We start from the raw sequence: 20,185 nt of genomic DNA, 5'->3' as shown, positions 1-20,185 counted from the left end.
GAAATATACTAGTATTATTCTAGTTTACAGAGACTTAAACTGAGGCTTAATAAAATTAAATTACTTTCCTAAGATCACTCAGGCTATAAGTGGTACCAAGACTTAAATGTGTTTTTTTCCTTCAATATTTGGGGGACTTTTGTTTGGGGGAACTGTGAAGGAGTAGCTGTCAGAGTAAAATAAAGGAAATGGTGAGGGAAGTATAGGATAACAAAAAGAACCAAACAAATAGAAATTAATGGGTGAGGGAAAGAAAGTCTAGCAGAGTAGTAGAGGAGAAATGGTAAAGGGTAGGGAAGATATGTGGTGAGAGATCATGAACTGAAATCAATTTCCATGTATATGAGTTTGTTGGGTGGGATGAACCCAACTACTAAGCATAACTATAAAGTTTATAAAATAAAAGATAAAAAGAAAGTTGTGCCAGTTTATAATCTCACAACTAGTGTTTCAAAATAAGTTTCATTCCTAAAACATGAATGCTAACTTTTAAAAACAAATGCCAATTTAATAGTTGATTTTTGTTTTTTTTAGCTGTTTCGTGGCTGTGACCAAAAGACCTGACAAGAACATTTAGAGGAGGAAAAGATTATTTGGGTTTATAATTTCAGAGGTTCAGTCCATGGTCAGCCAAATCCATAGCTCTGGACTTGAGGTAAGGCAGAACATCATGACAGAAGGATGTGGCAGAAGAATGCAGCTTAGGACATGGCAACAAGGGAGCAGTAATTCCACTCACCCAGCACAAAATATAAATTCCAAAGGCATGCCCCCAGTGACCCGCCTCTTTCAGTCATACCCTACCTGCCTATAGTTAATCCATACCAGTGGATTAATCCACTGATTAGGTTACAGCTCTCATAACTAATCGTTTTACCTATGAAAATACTTGCATTGTCTCACACATGAACTTTTGGGGGATAATTCACTTCTAAACCACAATAGAAATGATAACTCATATTCTATTTGGCATTTCTTCTGATATCTTTTCCCTTTACACTAAATTAATAGAAGCTAATTACAAAATATATATATAAAAGATTATGGAGGGGCTGGGATTGTGGCTCCGTGGTGGAGCACTTCTGTGAGACACTGCGTTTGATTCTTAACACTGCATATAAATAAATGAATAAACATCAACATCTAAATTGTTTTTAAAGATTATGGAAATAATCACATTCATATATAAATATAACACAGTAGTATGATGAATATTCCTTTGTCTTCTTGGTGGGTACATAATTAAATTTGTAGTATATATAATGTTGAAGTCACATGACTTCTTAAAGTTTTATTTAATATTGTGACAACTTTCCTGAGTAATAAAAAATTATCTAAAGCATTATTTTCTTAGATATTAATCTATAATATTATTAACCTTTCCTATTTATCAATGTGTACTGACCAATACCAATAGACTTACAATTTATATTATTGTTCCAAGCCTTTGATTCCATTTCTGATTTCAATGGAATTTATGACCAAATATGAATTATGGCTTTAAAGTTTCTTCATAAATATTTAATTTTTTTTCTTAAAATTCTAGTTACAGTTGTGTGTGAAAGTGTACTTAATGCTTCTCAACATTCTTTTTTTATCGTTTCTTTTCAGTGGTTTGTTTTTTTCTAACTTTTAAATATTTGTTTGAAATATGTGTATTTCTCTGTTTTATAATGAATTCACTGATTGTCATTGTATATTTTTCAACAAATATAATATCATGAAGAGAATTGGGCATCTTCCCCTAAGTATTTACTCTATTTATATAATACATTTAGAACGATTACTAAATTGCCCCTTCTCAGTAATTCTCATTAACTTTTTTGAATATTTCAATCATATGTGGGTATGTTATAAATATTCTTATATGCTTCTAAATATATATATATATATATATATATATATATATGGTTTCTTCTAAATATAAGTATGCATATGCAAGTAACTCATACTTGCAAAGTTTACAATTTGCAACATACATTACCTTTATAATATATGTTTACATTTAAAAAAAATTTATTTATATATGACAGTGGAATGCATTACAATTCATATTACACATATAGAGCACAGTTTTTCTATGTTTACATTTTAATTACAATGATTTTTAAGAATGTGGAAGTTGGGGTCCATAGGAACCATTGTGGAAAAGGGTCACAATTTATACCATGCATTCAATTCCTATATTTTGCAGTTGACATTGTCCTAATACCAATGTTCTCAATGTTCAGAATATAAAGTGATTCCAAACACATCAAAAAAGTTCTGAGATAATGTTAAGGAAATCAACAGCAAATGCATGAATGGTAATTTTAGAATGAGCCTGATTTACTTTTAGGGGCTTTTAATTGCAGTCATCTATCAGTTTTAAACTTTCGATGCCTATATATAAAATCGCTGCAATTTAAATAAGCCAGCTGCTTTTTAACGCAGAACTTGAATTGATGAATTTATGAATGAGTGAAGTGATGAGAACAAACAACAAGACTAAGAATATTTGAGCTCCTTTCAAAAACCTAAGCCATCTATCAGTACCTTGGAGAGCTTCAAATTTGCCACTACCCACCCCCAACATTCTCAGAAAAAAGTTTAATCGCCAAAGGAAAATGGGTACATAGATATCTGACACGTTTTTCGAAAAAAAATTGATTTTTCATTTTGCTGCCTCAAAATGGTCTCCCCTTTTGTCCCATTTAGAATGAAACTACACATGATCTGTGATAGTGAGAACTCTGATTTACGCAGCATTAAGATATTTTCTTTTGCTTAGGAAACACATCTCTTTGCCACGTCTTCGCATTAAAACGTCCCTTTCCAATGCGCTCCTAGGGTAAAATCAGCCTATCTTTCCTGGAGGAGTGCGGGGGGAGAGGGTTATTCATGGGTAAGATCTATTTCTGAAGACACTGTGGAAGCAGTGTGAATCTCCATAGGTGTAGCCAAGAGATAAGCTACCTAGAGGAAGGAGGCCGGAAGATGATTGAGCCCTGCTAGGGCCCACTCCCGACAACCCCGCTGTCCATCCGGCCTTTTGCCTCTTGGAGCTGTGAGAAGCTTCAATAGCGCCAATCCCCGCCGCGCAAGCGCGCTCTCCGTCCCTAAGAACAACCTCCAGCACCGCCCTCACTGCACCTGCCAGGTCACAAACCTCTTCCTACCCACTCCCGCTCCCTTCTGGAGGCGCAGGCTTGTCTCACATTGATTGGTCGGAGCCCACGAGGGCACGTCCAATCAGCATCCCTTCCTGCTCAACCTATTCCCGCTCTTCCCGCCCCGCCCACTCTGCCCGCCCCGCCCTAGTACCTGCTTTCTTTGTGACTGGTGTGAGCCCAGGTCACTCAGTGCGGCCAGGAGAGGTGTGCTGAAGGGGGCAGGAAGGAGGGTGAGGGGGCGGGGCGGGGGGCGGGGCTGAGGTGTCGAGTCGCGCGGCGCGGACCTCCACGGGGGAAGGGGCGAACGCGGGAGCCTGGCGGGGGCGGTGGGGAGGGGGTCACGCCGGCGACGTCGGCAGCGTGAGGTTTCGCGCGTGAGCGGCGCGGGGCCTGGCTACCAAGCTTTCCTGGCCGGCGAGCAGGTCGTCGACGCCGGCTCCGGGAGGAGCCCGGGAGGAGGGAGGTATCGTAGTCAGAGGCGTAGTCGACTTCGTCCCGGCCATGGAGGAGGCGCAGCCGCTGCCGCATCACGAGCTGCCGCTCTGCGACAGCCTCATTATCTGGGTGAGTGTGAGGGGGGCCGAGGGGCCTGGCTCTCCGCAGGTGAGCTGTGGAGGAGCGCGGGCCATCAGCTCGTGGCCAGGTGCCCAGCTTTCCGCACTGCTTGTCGCCCTTGACCTCGAGAGTGCCACCTGAGGCGCAGGGCAGGTGTGTGGGTGCGTGTGTTTGTGTCCAGCGATGTGGGTAAAGGAAGCTCTGAGGGTCTGGCCAGAGGGTACGATCTGGATGGTGGCCCTGGCAGCTTTGACAGGAGCCTTGCCTTACCTCTTCCCTCTGGGTTTTCCTCCCTGCCTGACCCACACCCCAAGCCCTGAACTTTCTGGCTAACCTACTCTCCTGTCCCCTCTGATTGGTAGCCTTCCTTTGGGGACCTTTGCATTGCTTGGGAGTGAAGACCTCCAAAACCCAACCTCCACCCCAACCACCTTGTTCTGGTTAGACGCAGGTGGCTAGCTGTTTTAGCTCCTGGATTGGTGCTGCTTTAGGGCTCTAGGGCGTTAGATTTTCTAGAAGCCGCTTAAAAGATATTTCCTAGTTATTTCCAGTGTGAAGAAAGAGCTGTATTGGGAGAGGGAGCTCCTTTCCCCTTGCTTTTTCTCACTGGGCCCTCTCCCTGTCCAAATAGCATTTTCTTTAAAGGAAAGGATTTGTCATTTCCGTGTGTAATTTATCCGTATTTACGATTTATGTTCAGTTGTGCTGGCTTTCGAGAAGTAGGATTTATTTCCAGATTTTACAATATTCCAGTGAACAAATTATCTTATCACTTGGAGCTGCTTAGATATCATCAGAGAACTGATATCGTGGTAGAGTTCTTAGCCCATTTTCAGCAAGGATGGTGCTTGATGGCTGACAAGGTGATGATGATGCTCACCCCCAAACCAGTTGTTCAGTTGTGTGCCAGGGAATGTGTGCAGAATGGTATGTAAACAGACTGGACCAGGAGGCCTTAATCTGTTGATGAGATTCCTTAGCCATCTTTTAATGCATGTAATCCCAAAGAATTGAGAAATCTGAAAGGCAGAGAAACTCATCTTAATCTGAAAGATTTCTGGAAGTGTATGAAGTCTATTGGAAATAACTATAATTTAAAGCAATTGCATGCTGGAAGTAAATAAGTTTTACTTTAAGTAGAATGCAAATATCTCAGGTTTCTGAATTAAAAGCAGTTTGCTAATGGTTAATCTGTATTTTCATTTAAAATAGGAGATTTGGATGCTATATTTAAGACTGTCATGAAGTAAGGCAACATTACTTTTGATGATATATTTTATTAAAACAAGTGGCTAATTAAAGGGTGTTTCCTAATCTGTTCCATTGTGCTCTAAACATCATCTGACTGAAATAGTAATCTTTGTCTTTATGATGTCATCGACTTCAATGTGAGGTGGTGAACTACAAGATTTTCTTGAACTGTATTGTGATATTTTGTTATGTGACTGTATGTATTCTTTTAATTTATTGACTTCCTACTTAGTATAAAGCTATGAGGAAGGCATATATCATTTTTAATTGGATCAGTAGGCAAAGCTGTGTGTAATTACAATGGAAGGCAAAATTCTTTAAAATTTGAAAAAAATATTATAAAGCAAACAAGAAATTGTAGATGACAGAGTGCCATCTAACAGTAATGTCTCATTTGGCTATAAATTGAAGGAGTTAAAAGAAGATTCACATTTGTCAGGATATCCCTGGCCTCCTAATGTGCTAATAAGTAATGGTATGTGTTAAGGAGAAGTATTGGAATATATATAGTAAAAGAAAAAAAAACACCATATGATAGGACCATATCATGACAGTGAGAAGAACTTTGGGAGTAACCATTCTTTTAATACGAGAGCAGTGGAGCTAATGTTAATAGAATCAGAGAAATCATCAAGAAAAGTTGGTTAGGCAAAGGAGTGCCTCTTTTGATAATTTTTGAAGGGTTGTATTTTATGATTTGGAACTCTTCTTGAAATATTTCTTAGAAATGTACTGCTCCTTAGCAGAAAATTCAGGGATAAAGAATAAATGTGGGCGTTATTTGCATAATGGAAGAAATGTGTGAGTTTGAAGAAGTATTTGCACGAAGTTGACTTTGATTTTGCTAATTAGTAAACTAATTATATTAGTTTACTTTTGTTTTATTTCAAAACATTATTTCTGTGATGTTGGAAATTTATTTCTTGTATTTGGGCTTTACTTTCACCAGTAATAGTAGGGCATTGGACCACATGTTTCAAATGATTCTCTTGGTTCTTGTACATTTTGTCAAGCAGATGAAGGGGGAAAAAAGTGTGCAAAATAAGTAGATTACTAATCAATCTTGCTGAAATGAGTACTTAAAGGAGGAAAGTATGAAGACAAAGTTGATTTAAGATTGAGCTTTTCTTGGCTGTAAGTTGTGAAAACTCAGTTTCTGTGATGTTTATATTAAAGCAGCTCAGGAACAATAATTCATATTATTTTCACATTTCTTATTATTTGCTTTATTTGGAAATGTCAAAGAAAGCAAGGTAGTTATTTGCTAGAATGCTGTATTTTATGATGGACACCTGTGGAAGCCTACTCTGTCCTTTTTGGGTCACTTACTAAAGAGACTTTTGCTTCTTTAACCCTGTGAAGAGTCCTGTGAAAAAGGATGCATTCTCTTTTGTCCCTCTGCTTTGGCCTTACTCTACCCACTGCACTTTTAAATTCATTCACTGTTCTTCATTATAAAGTCTTTCAATTTAGCCAAATGAAATTATATTCTCTGTTATTTACTTACTTTGCAGCTATTTTCAGAACTTCCAGGAGATACCCCAGTGTTCATGGCAATAAGGCAGAGAAACTGATCTTAATCTAACATAGAGGGCAAGGAGGCAACTCCTTAGCATATATATTTCATTTACATATCTCTTTAATATTTTGGCTAATATTCTGTGCCTCTGAAATTGTCCTTTTAAAATCATGAATCATGTATATTTTGTAAAAAGTTAACGATTTGAGTTTTAATTTACAATTAAAAGCTAGTGTGTAAGTAGGAAATGGTTTATTTTCCTTTTAAAGATGCCTTAAGTCCTGTGGGTTATACTCATGATAGATAACTCTGTTGCAAAATTTTTCTGATTTTATGTAGCAGATATTTCATGTGTTCATCCTGTTCCCTCTTTCTCTAAGTCAACATTACACTTATTTCTTTATGCATTGCTCTCCATTTTATTAACAGGACCGTTGCAGGAACTGATCTCCTTGACCAGAGAATAAAGCTGCTTTGAGTTACTATGATAGTTCTCCAAAATATATAAAAGATGGCACTGTCTTCCTTAGTACTCTCAATTATTTTTCATCAACCAGAGAATGTTTTCAAAAATTGACATGCATAAGAATCACTTAGGAATCATCTGATTTAATATGTCTATAGATTCTGATAAATATTTGTCCTAGACCCCCACACTTTAAGAAACCCTAACTCATACCTAAGTGCCCTAACAGCTTTTAGCTTATTATTTGTGCTAGCCAATATCTAAGTATGTTTGCTATTTCATTTAATTTTACCAATCCTCTTGTGAGAGAAACTGTTAGATGATGCAACTAAGAATAAAATAAGTCCCAAGTTTCTTATCATGACCCCTCTTGCATCCTGACTTCTGCTGTTTCTTTAACCCTTTGATTGTTGCCCATTTCTGTCCTCCTTTGTACTACAAATACATGTTCCCTAAAAATACCATTGCTTCTCATGTATCTATAGTTTTAATATATTCCTACGTCCTAAAGCTCCTTCCTGAAGCCCTTTCTTTACTTAGAAAATATTGTATTCAGTCCTCATGTCCTTCCATTATGAATCTTCTCTAAGAAGTCTTTTCTAAATGCAGACCCAAATTAGATTAGTTTACTTTTGTTTTATTTCAAAACATTTTGTGTATACTGAAATCATGAAACATTATCTGAAAATGATTTCCATCTTTTCCTTCTCACCTTAATTCTTGACTGAAACTACTTTAAGTGTAGAAAACGGTGGTTTTCTTTTGTAACCCCATCCTGTACCACAGTATCTCATATAGAGTAGAAACTCAGTAAAGTGTCTGTGTACTTCGAAAGTAAATGTGGCTGTCTTTTATCTGCTTGTGTCATTAATAGAGACAGACTTGTAGAACCTCAGAATACATAGAGCCTCTTTTGGTGAATTATGGTGGGAGAGAATTCTGTTGGTTTATAGTAGTTAAATTGGTAAACTTAGGAAATTACAAGTGAATAGTGAAGGAGATGAATGTGTGTGGAGAAAAGTTTCATAATATGATTAGATTTCTAGAAAGCATATTATCCATCTTAGCTTTGTTATAAATTGCTTTCTGAATATTTTTCTATCTTGTATTTGCTTTTGTGAAAAAATGTCATCATTCTACTTCTCTTTTTAATATGTGTATTAATGTTTAGTACACAGAAAAGTTAATACATTTGAAAAATTAGTCATATCTAAAACCAAATTGGATGGAAAAACTTGTCATGGTGGATGGGCCCTTGATCCCTCATGCTATAATGCTAATTATTGATAATAAGAAGAATTCCTATTTTATTTCAGAGTTTATGAATAAACTGTAAATAGTTTTAGGCTTGACATTTCTAGCCTGTGTTTTCCTATTAAATGATATGAGTAAAGTTTTTAACTCATGAGTGTTGTGTTATCTTAAAAGTTCTTTTTCTGATATTCTCCTGAAAATAGATTAAAGACTAGAGTTGTACAACTGGCTTTGTATTATTCAGAAGCTCTGAATTACTTACACATGGCATGAATGCATCCTTTACTATATTAGGCATGGTTTTATGAAATGTTAAGTGTTTATATTTATAAAAATATTATATACCCATAGAAATCTATTAATATAGCTTCATTTGATTGGCAGGGTCTGTTTTTAAATAAAAAAGACAATGTTTAGCTGTTTTCTGTTTATTCTATAACACTATTCTATAGGGATAATGAAGCGGTAATGTCATTTGCTTTATGTCATTTTAGCTGCAGACATTCAAGACTGCCTCGCCTTGTCAAGATGTTAAACAGCTGACTAATGGAGTTGCCATGGCACAAGTTCTTCATCAAATGTGAGTAGTGATCAAACTTTGCCTGAAAAGAATTGGAAACCCAATACTAAGGAAGAGCAAACACCTAGACTTATTCTAAAGGTTATTGAAATTTTATCCTGTTTGATGATGTATTCAGACCTATGGTACCAAGGAATCCTTAAAACCAGAGAACAGTTTGCCAGGTTTGAAAAGTTTAACAGTTTGAACAGTTTACTTCTTGCTTGTTCATGGAGATACATCTTAACTAAATAAACGATTAACATTCTTTATTCAAGAGATCTTATTTTAAACTTGTTCTGGACTTGTTTGCAAATTAATAATAACTATAAAAGAAAAAGACTAATGATATATTTGCTTATGATATTCCTTAAACTTGTGATATTAACATTTTAAAGTTTCAGTTTATGGAAATTGTTATCATAGAGATTACTGAAACATAAAATACTGTATTTAAAAATATTAAATTTAAAAATCTATGAGCAATGAGTTTTTATTAATATTTTTATTTATTTCTGAGTTTTTATTTTTATTTCAATAGTAAAATAATGTATGAGTGAAATCTGAAGTCACAGATTTTGGGCATCCTCAACTAATAAAGTGATTCTGTGTGAACTAGATCCACTTATATAATTATATCAAAATTTCCTAATATTTGCCAAACATAAGGGTTCAGTGTATACTTTGAACTCTTACTAGGACAGATAGGATCAATTCTATACTCATAATTTATTAATTGATGAACATGATGACTTTATATCAGCTTACTTTGAGACCAGAATTCTATCTCTTCTGTATTGTTTTATTGTCAGTTATTGTTTATTTAATCATTACTACCATCTTATAAAGGTTTGCTGTAATTCACATTAATGGGTTTGCAAAAACTCTGCCTTTCTCAGAAAAAAAAACTTAAATGATATTAAAATCCTAGTTATTTGGAATCTTCAGAATAATCTTATGTGAACATACAGATTTTAGAGTTAACCCAAAATAAACATTTTGAAACATAAATACTTAACGTTTTGGGCAATGGAAAGAGAGTAGCAGTCATTATAAAATATGTCTTACCTCTCCTGCAAAATATTTCTTAAATATTTTATTTATATCCTGATTGATTTTAAAATTATTTAACTGGTCAGAGTCAACAATCTCAACATGGTCCTTTCTTGATGATTTTGGAAAATCATCATTGTTTTTTGTTGTTAGAATATACACCTTGATTGCTCTTTGTGTGATATATTGTGGTTGGTATGAACGTAAGACTAGTGTTTACTTATTTCCACAGTGCCATCCAAAGATGTCATTTCTTTCTTTCTTTCTTTCTTTCTTTCTTTCTTTCTTTCTTTCTTTCGTTAGTTGTAGATGGACACATTATCTTTGTTTCATTTATTTATTTTTATGTGGTGCTGAGGATCAAACCCAGTGCCTCACACATGGGAGGCAAGCGCTCAACCACTGAGCTACAACCCTAGCCCCCAAAGATGTCATTTCTGTATTATTGGAAGCTTTTGATAGCTCTATTAGATTTATGTCATGAAATAATAAAAGAGACCTATTTTTTTTTTAACCATGATTTGATGTATATGCCTCTTTGACCTCCCGTCCTCTTTAGCATTGCATCAGGTAAATAAAATCTAAACTGTATCTTTTGTCAACAATTCATTTTTTTTTCCCTACAACCTGTTGGGTTCTGCTGTTACTGCCAATATGCTGTCTGCTTTTTCTTGTTCTCTTTTATCTCTTACTGTCTTCTAATAGCTTTCTGCAAGAAGAATAAGTCAACCAACCATAAAACTTTCTTTATTCATTTACAAATGACCAATAAAATACACTTAGGCCTAAATCTCTCTTTTTGTTGATGTTGTTTGTTTGTTTGTTTTTGCTTTTTTTTTTTTTTACCTGTTTTTATATGTTACATGTCTAAGCCTTATCATTCAGGGGATATTTTATACCCCTTTCCATTTTGGAGCTTTTCAGAAGCCTGAATGCTGAGTAGTGAGACTTAAAGCATACATCTTCCCTTGGTTGGATCACAGTATCAATATCCCTGTTCAGAGGGCTAATTTTATAATATTTCTTTGAACATTGCAAAGTACTTTATATTTTACAATTTGTAACAAATGTTATTGGTGACTCATCAAGTCACAATAAAGGTTGTTACTGAAAGTGAGAAGAGAAATTCTGCTTTTTAAAGAGGTAGCAAAATTATAGATAATTATTTATGGTGAGCCTTTAGGCATATTAGATAGATATTATTATATATAGATATTATTATATCTAGATATGCTTCTAAATAATAAACTCTTGAAAAGTGGTGTTCAGGCTATGAAGACTTAGATATGGGGAGTCAGGGAGTTGTTACTAGGGTTCTTCAGTTTCTTAATTATTATCCTGAGTTTGAATATATAGTAAGTATCTATCTTTTAAAAATGCCTGTCGAAGCTTCTGTTATTTAAAAAACATGTGAAGAAAAACTGTAACTACAGTGGTATTAGTTTTTTACGGCTGCCATAACAAAGTACCACAGACGTGGTGTATTAAAACAACCAAAATAAAAAAAAAAAAGCCAAACAACAACAACCAAAATTAATTCTTGCATAGTTCTAGAACCTTAAAGGACTAAAAGTATTAGCTGGGCCATGCTCCCTGAAAAGCCTCTAGTAGATCTTTCCTTCCAGTCCAGCTTCTGGTAGTCTCAGGCATTCCTTGGATGGTGACAGCATAACTTCAACCTCTGCTCTGTCTTCACGTAGCCATCTTCCCACCATGCCTGCATTTGTGTCTCTTCTCTCATAAGAGCAACAGTCATATTGGTTTGGGACCCATCCAAATTCATCATGATTTCAATTAGCTTGATTACACCTTTGAAGATGCTATTTTCATATAAGGTCATGTTCACAGACACCAGAGGTTAGAGCTTAAACATATCTTTTTGGGGGACATGGTACTACTTCCAAGAAGTGTGAAGAATGCATGCCACTTCTCGAAAAGAACGGCTTAGTTTTTCACTTAAAGAACCAGATAACCTCTATGCTTGTTACTATTGTCTTTGGATATTTTTGCAAGAGAGAGGAGTGAAAAAGAATGTTTAATATTTAAAAACTTTAAGCATCAAGCATTTATTTGTTCATTCAGAAAATATTTGAGCATTTAATGTGATACAACGTGATAACCAAATCTTAGTAATTACTAAATATATCATTATTTACCCCATTATACCCCATTAGATAGATTATTTCATTAAACTTTTAGGATTCTATGGGGTAGATATTATTTTTATCCTCAGCTTATACAAGACAACAGAGGTGTAGAGAAGTGTCATTGAATTTTGGAAAGTCAAATAATGAGAAAATCTGCAAAGCTAGGATTCGTATCAGTTTGGTTGGACTCCAAAATCATTGCTCTTAATCAGCTTTAATACTTGACATCAAGTATCTTGAACCCCTTTTGATAGGTTTTTAATTTGGAGTATTAACAAAATGAAAGTGCATATGTGTGTGTCCAAAATACAGATCACATTTTGCTGTATTGATAATCACAGAAGGTTTTTTGATTATTGAAGAAAAAATAGTCTCAGGGTATTCATTTAGGGACACAACTATTATTTATAGTAACCAGTTAGATATTAATTACTATCTGAATTTAGTTAATAAAATTGTTGAAGACAAATATCGTGGGTGGAGTTAAAAATTATGTAGTGTTTTTTTAAACTTAGTTTTATTAGAAAATAACTGGATTACATTTTACTTAGTCATTTATTCCCTTTCTTATTTGGTGTTCCTTGAATGGCTTTGAAGTTCTAAGAAATATAAGAAAAGCAGGATTACATTTTACTTAGTCATTTATTCCCTTTCTTATTTGGTGTTCCTTGAGTGGCTTTGAAGTTCTAAGAAATATAAGAAAAGCAGTTCATTGTTGGGGGGGACAAGAGGTATACAGATGTGGCAAAGCAAAAAAAAAAAAAAAAAAAAAAAAAAAAAAAAAAAAAAGAAGAAGAAGAGGAGGAGGAGAAAGAAAGAAAAGTTATATCAGTTATTTCCAAAGATTTCTGAGGTTGAATATCAAGTTTCATAGTGGCTGCCATCATAATTGTTTGAAAAGGTGTGAATTTGCTTATAAGAAAGAAAGTAGGAAATTTATTCTTATGGAGAAATTTGAAAGTATTTCTGAAGGATAGAGATGATTTGGAATGGAAAGGACATGGAAAATGTAAGATAAAAGGATGATTATTTTGAAAAAGCTAGATAACAAGAATAGATAATCTTTAAGTTCAATTTCTAAAACTAATTACAGCGTAAAATCACATACTTAGATATCCGTGTGTGTGTGTGTGTGTGTGTGTGTGTGTGTGTGTGTGAGAGAGAGAGAGAGAGAGAGAGAGAAAGAGGTTTATAGTCAGGGTTCTACAGAGAAGCAGGACCAATGAGGTAGATGTCTGTGTGCATGAGTATATACAAACAAACACATACACAAATATTTATTTTAATATTTTGCAAAGATTTGCATGTCCAAAATCTGTGCAGTAAATCAGCAGACTGGAGACCTGGAGAAGAACAGCCAGAGTCATTAGTCAGTCTGCTGGCAGAATTTGCTCTGTCTTGAAGTGTTTCTTGAGGCCCTCCACTGATTGGATAAGACCCACTTAAATTATGGAGGATAATATGCTTTACTCAGTCTACTGATTTTAAATGTTAGTCTTATCTGAAAACTAAATTCACATCATCAAAGATTGACCAAATTTCTGAGTATGGTGGTCCAGCCAAGTTAACACATAAAATTGTTCATCACAGCTGGTCTTTTTTTCTAGGACTTTTTTATTACTTAGACTAATGAAAAGGAAAATAATATGATTCATTAAATTTGGTCATTTCAAATAAATACCTGGTTAGCAGTTCATAATTTTATTTTTAGCTAAGCTGTTTTGGTAATTGTAGTTTTGGCATTTGGAAAAAGTTGATTAAAACTAACATAAATTTACTTAAAAGAAAATAGTTAGAAATCCCAAATGAATGAGGTGAAAATGGTGAAGCCATTTTTTTTATTGCATGAAAGTGGTATGTTCTCTACTAGAACACATAAAGCAGAATGATTTCAGAAAGGCTAAGCACAGTGTTAAAAGTTTTTAGTTTTGCATATTGAAATTTAAGACACAACTTTGGGAAAGAACCTCTTTTTTTCCCCTTATATTATAGCTAAACCATCCATCAAGTAAAAATTTAGATGAGACTTTTAAGATCTCTTTAGCACTAACATTCTGTGATATTGTAGCTTAAACTGTTAGAGTCTTTTTATCTTATTCTTCCTTGAGTGTAATTATTTGCGTTCTTTATTTTCTTCCATTAATAGCTATTATTTCTGAGTCAAAATAGTAAATTATTCATTTTCATATTAATCTCTCTCATCTCCTTGCTCAGAACAAGGATCCAAATATTTGTCTAGAATGTAATCTGTTAATATAATTACATATAGTTCATTATATACAGTCAAATGTTTTCTTTAAAACCTTATTAAATATATAGTTTTTGCGTAGCAGTTATTTGTCTTTACCTTCAATATCAGTGCATAACTTTACTCCTAATTAAAGCTAAATTTGTTTGTAGATTCCTCAGTTAAATTCATTTTATTCCTTTTTCACTCAAATAGCTTCATTTTGTGCTTCATCATGTACTAGTCACATATGGCAAATTACTTTCCCTCTCTCATCCTCAATTCCCTGAATAGGAAGACTGAGAAAAACAATATATCCTTTGCCAAGTTACTGTGATGTTTTAATAAAATAACATGGAAGAACATCAAGCACAGTGCTTAATACGTAGTACTCACTCATTAAAATGTTTATTTTCTTTTTACCCTTCATGGGCGGTATTTTAGACCTTCCTGTTAGCAGGGCCTCGTATAAAATGTTTAGTACATGTTTGTTAAATTTAAGGTGTCAATGATTTAAATAATTTAGTGTGAAATTCTTTAGAATCACAGAAAATTTATTGGGTTCATTTAAACCTTTCCTGATCTCATGAAGGATAAATTTTAAGCTGTAAAGTTAAGTTCTCTGTTGATCAGTTTGGTATTTTTCATGTAATAAAAGCATTTTAACCTTTAGCTTTTATATTTTTGTTTTAGTGATATATCTTGGTTCAATGAATCTTGGTTAAGCCGAATTAAAGAGGATGTTGGGGACAACTGGAGAATAAAGGTATGAAGAATAAATGGGAGTAACACCTTATTCTAAATGGTGGTCCTAAAATTTGCACAAAACTTGACTAAATCCTTTTTAAAGAATTAACTTGTGAGTGCATTTTATTGTTTATAGCTTGAATTTTGGACACACATATGCTGTCATGTAACTATCATCATAATTAAACATAGAGCATTTCGATTAAATAAAAATATGCACTTAGATTTCTTCCCACTTAATCTTCACCTCCTTACCCTATGTCTGGCCCCAAATAGCTACAGATCTGCTATCTGCTTTTGTAACTATAGAGTTCATTTCTAGAATTCCACATAAATGTAACCATAGAACGTGTACTATTTGTGCCTGGTTTCTTTGACTCATTATGTTTTTGAGACTCATTCCCTCCTTCATATTGCCTATATTAGTTTTTTTGTGTGTATATACTATTTTTTTTACTTTGATATCATCACACTTTATTTAGCTCTTCACCTGTTGATGGGTGTTTGAATTGTTTGGGATTTTAGCTATTAAGATTATAACTGCGGTGAATATTCACATATTAGTCTTTGCTTACAAACATTTTAATTTTTCTTGGGAAAATTCTTGAGTGGAATTGCTAAATTTTATAAGTGTATTTAATCTTAGTAGAAACTGAAAACATGATTTTCTATTTTAAAAACCATTTTTCTTTTCTCAGTTGTGTCTTATAGGGTATATGTTCATATAAATTGTTTTATTTGTTGGCATATAATTGTTTTAAACAAGCTGGACATGGTGGCACGCACCTGTAATCCCAGCAAGTTGGGAGGCTAAGACAGGAGGATTACAAGCTCAAGACTAGCGTCAGCAACTTAGTGAGACTGTCTTAAAATAAATAAAAAAAAAAAAGTAACAGGATTGGGAATGTAATAAAAACATTTTAACCTTTAGCTTTATATTTTTATTTTAATGGTATAGCTTGGTCTTTTATATGTATATATAGCTCAGTGGCTATCCCACACCTCTCAAAAAACTGTTCCTAACTACTATGCTAATAATATGCTAATGACCATGATCTTTAAATGATGCATGATCTTTCTTTGCTAAAATTAGTATGTTTTATTAAAAATTTTCTCCTTAATGTCTTAATGTTTTTCAGTTTTGTTTTTCAAATAACTGTTTTCTGTTTAATTCAATTTCTATTTGATCTTTCTTATTTCCTTTCTTCTACTTAACATATGTTCTCCTTTTTCTTGCTTTGTAAAGTGGAAGCTTAAATATTAAATTTTAGGCCCTTTCCCCCCCAAATACTAAACATTGCTTAAGCCAAATCATATGCATTTTAATGTACTATGTTCTGATTTTTATTCAGTCTAAAATATTTGGTAATTTCCCTTGTGATTTCTCTTTTAACCTATGGGTAAATTAGAAGTAGGTAGTTCAAATTCTAAATACCTTTTTAAAAATTGATTGAGTTCTAATTTAATTCCATTTTTGTCTGGGAACATACCTGCATCAATGCAAGAAATTGTTTTTACATTTACTGGGACGTATATTATGACCTCTATCTATTGGTAAATGTTTAATATGCACTTGAAAACAATGTGTGTTTTTTAATTTGTTCCATGAATGTGGATTATATCAAAATTGTTGATACTTTTGTGTATGTTTTGTATCTTTATTTTTTGTTGAATTATTTTATCAGTTACATAGAAAGGAGTCCTTAAATCTCTAAAGTTGATTGTGATTTTTGTCTATTTTTTAAAAAAATTCTGTTTGTTTTTATATTATACATTTTGAATTTCTATTAGGTTTATTGCATGTTGTATTTTTGTAATTTCTTGCTAAAGAACTGTACCACAATTTTTTTTTATCAGGGGAAAGTTTTTATTGTCTTTCACCTTGGCATAGATTTTCTTTCATTATTAATATGAAAAAAAATTATTTCATATTCTTTTTTGTTTCTTGTCACTTTAGGCTAGTAACTTAAAGAAAGTACTTCAAGGAATTATGAGTTACTACCATGAGGTATGTAAAAGATCTGCCTTCAAATACAAAATGCTATGTGATAATTATATTGACCCTGAGAAATGGCTTGGCTTTTTATTTGTAATATTTTATTTTATTATAATTCACAATCAAAATATTGCCATTTTTAGAGAACTCAAAATTTTGTGAAAATTATTAAGTTTAAAGTTTAAATATATTGTATTTGCAAAAAACACTTTGATGCTATTTAAATTATTTTTTCAAATAGAATTTATTGCTTAATGATCAATAGTTTTGACTTAATTTTGCCAGCTGGTTTTGATAAGTAATTATTGATTTGTCATTTGTTAATTTATCTGAGTTGTTTCATAAACCTAATTATAATTAATTTTCCTTTTAATAGTTAAATGTTGTAAACTATTTGTAGCCTACATAAGTGAGTGATATGTTGTATTATTTTGATTCTCCAGTTTTTGGGGCAGCAGATTTCTGAAGAACTTATTCCCGATTTAAACCAAATAACTGAATGTTCAAATTCTGTGGAGCTTGGGAGGTTGCTACAGCTTATTTTAGGTTGTGCTGTAAACTGTGAAAAGAAGCAAGGTAAGTAAAATTCAGTCAACTGAGGAATTCTACTTTTAAAAAACTACTTCTGTTGCCAGCATTTGCAAGGTTGCATTTAACTTTACTATTTAATTTTGGCTGAAAGCACCTTGAAATGTAAAATTGAGATCTGAAATCTAGCCCTTCTCTGCCATTGAAAAGCTACATATCTTAAGTGTCCTATATGTACCTGGATTCTGATATTCAGTGGCTAAATTAAATGTATCTTAGCATGCATAAGATGGTTTAAGTATCTAGTGCTTGGTTTAATTAATCCAGTTCTTAGAATTTAAGTAGATATTCAGTGAATTGTACTTATTCATCCAATAGTTTATATTGTACGTAAGAACCTGAGGTTGATTTAGTTTTTTATAAATAAATATTCAGTTACTAAATTATAATCCAAGCTTCTTCAGATAATGTTCTCCTGTTTTTTTAGAAGAATACCTGTCCAGTGTATCATGATAAGCAGTCTGATAATATAATGAAATTGGTGTGTTATATTTGTATGTTCAAACGTAGTGATCCAGTATCCTGCTGAGTACAAAAATATCACTTATGGTTACATGAAATGAATAAAATGATGAACTGAGCAGACCCAAATCTCCTTCCCTGTGTCAGTCTGGGTGGTGACAGTTTTGATGCTGATTTTCTTTTTCATGATTTAATATAAACTTGGTCTTAATATGCCACCTTTATTGAATTTTGGTTGCTTAATTTTGTAAAAATACTTCAAGTCAAGATTTTAGAAACCACATTCAACAACATCTAACTGATGAAGGAAGGATAAAAAACAGAGTAGATTCAATAAGAATTAATTCATAAAGGGTAAAAGAAAATGACATGTAATCAATGGTAGTTTATCAAGTTAAAAAAAGATTAGATATCAGAAAACTTATATTAAGTTGCATTTCTTTATATCTTTTCATATTCCTCTTTATCATTAAAGTACTTTTTGGAGGGGCAAGTAAGTACTTATTTATAGACTTTTATTCCTCATGAAAAATGTCAAAAGATCTCTTATTGGATATTTTCATAAAATTGAGGGATATTTGTTTATGGAATTTTAAAACTTTCCAGAATATTTAGTCACATTCTGACAAGTAGTAATTCATGTATAACTCCAGTAATTGATACTTAAGCTGTAATTTTTCCTGAAAATGATGATTTTGTTGTATCCTGCAAAGTTCAGTAAAATATGTAGAATGTTTATAATGTAGTTCTAAGTACCACTGAGCAATTTTGTCTTCATATTTTAAAAGGAAATCCAGTATCTGATATACGGATGAAAGTTTAATAGGTAGTAAATATAAAGAAATAGCTCCATTTTGTTATTAAAAAATTAGGATTATCTAAGCATCTAATTGGATTTAGTTTTGAAAATGTCTGAATTCTTTTTCTAAGTGTGAGAAAATGAATGGAAAATCTATTAGTCATTAGACTAAAATTTAAAAACAAATCACATCCAGGTTATAAAACATCCTCCACACTTTTGTACTTTTGACATGAGACGTTATTTTCAAAATGATTCCAAGGTGTTACAACAATCTCAATCTTAAAAGAATGAACTTGTTTGGTTAAAAATTCTCTTCTTGATGGGAAAGGGGGTTATTTTTATGAAGATTTCAGCAGATTTGAAACAATTCATTATGTAGAAAATCCATGGACAAGAAATAATTCTATGGTCTGTGCATGCCCCTTAGCACTTAGTGGTCAGGTGCATACCAAGACCTATCAGACTCTATTCAAATCTTGGATTCACAAATGATAAGAAGATTTGGAGGACTTTTAGAAGTTTCCCAGAAGAATCATTAAAGCAATTAAAGCAATATAAGTAAAATAACAAGACTTTGAAGTTTTAAAGTAGTTGTTTTAGCTGGAGGACATATATTTGAAGTGAATTTAAAACTGCAAATATATTAAGGGCTCTTTCTTATGTTCCTCGTTTCCTGTTGGGACAAATTGCCTTAACAATACTGCATGTGTATTTGTGGGAAGGTGAAAGGATCTGTTTGTGGTGAAATTTTTAGGTTCTGAGCAAGTGTTTACAGAAGGCTGTGTAAGTCAAGTTGGACGCCTTCCTGGAGTGAAGTAAATAGGTGATAAATGAAACATTCTGGGCCTAAATTATTTTGAAATTATAATTTTTTCCTTTTACCTTGTAAGAAAATTTGAGAATTTATTCTATGGGAAAAAAACATTTAAAACTATTGATATTTTCTGTTCTGCTTATTTGTTTTCTATAAATTTATTAGAAAATAATATCAAAATTTGGGGGCAGTCATTTTAGCTGGAGAACATACAATTCATAGTATTTATATGCTCATATACATTAGTGGACAAATAACGTATTTGCATAAAAGATTTTTTGGTAAATGAATTTTTGTATCCTGTTGAATTGTTAAGGTACTATGGGTAAAGAGTAGATTTTTTTCAGATTGAATTTTTTTTTAAATCATAGAACATATTAAAAATATAATGACACTTGAAGAGTCTGTTCAACATGTGGTCATGACTGCTATTCAAGAGGTAAGTTATATTCACGTAAGTATAAACATCTTGAACTGTGTTATATTAAAGTTATAAATTTTGCGGGTGTTTGTATTTTTTCTTTTCTAAACTCACCCTTTCCAGTGGGTTTACTTAGTCTTCTTAGTTTTTCTCCCAAAATATCATAAAAGAC

The 20,185-nt window shown here is 33.1% G+C and overlaps 1 protein-coding gene across 1 annotated transcript in view; it reads left to right on the top strand.

Annotated features, from left to right (window-relative positions):
- The first annotated feature begins 3,512 nt into the window (after positions 1-3,512).
- Positions 3,513-20,185, top strand: part of HOOK1 (hook microtubule tethering protein 1) — a 55,245-nt gene continuing 38,572 nt past the window's right edge. The window contains exons 1-6 of the mRNA XM_081307845.1: positions 3,513-3,716; positions 8,692-8,777; positions 14,877-14,949; positions 16,888-16,938; positions 17,370-17,502; positions 19,964-20,031. Of these exons, the coding sequence (XP_081163971.1) occupies positions 3,654-3,716; positions 8,692-8,777; positions 14,877-14,949; positions 16,888-16,938; positions 17,370-17,502; positions 19,964-20,031 (474 nt within the window). The 5' untranslated portion in view covers positions 3,513-3,653. The remainder of the gene's footprint in view (positions 3,717-8,691; positions 8,778-14,876; positions 14,950-16,887; positions 16,939-17,369; positions 17,503-19,963; positions 20,032-20,185) is intronic.

The sequence above is a fragment of the Spermophilus citellus genome (assembly GCF_964194105.1).
Source record: "Spermophilus citellus genome assembly, chromosome: 9".
NCBI lineage: Eukaryota > Metazoa > Chordata > Mammalia > Rodentia > Sciuridae > Spermophilus > Spermophilus citellus.
Note: the sequence above shows the minus strand (reverse complement) of the source record. Positions and strands in the feature narration are given on the sequence as shown.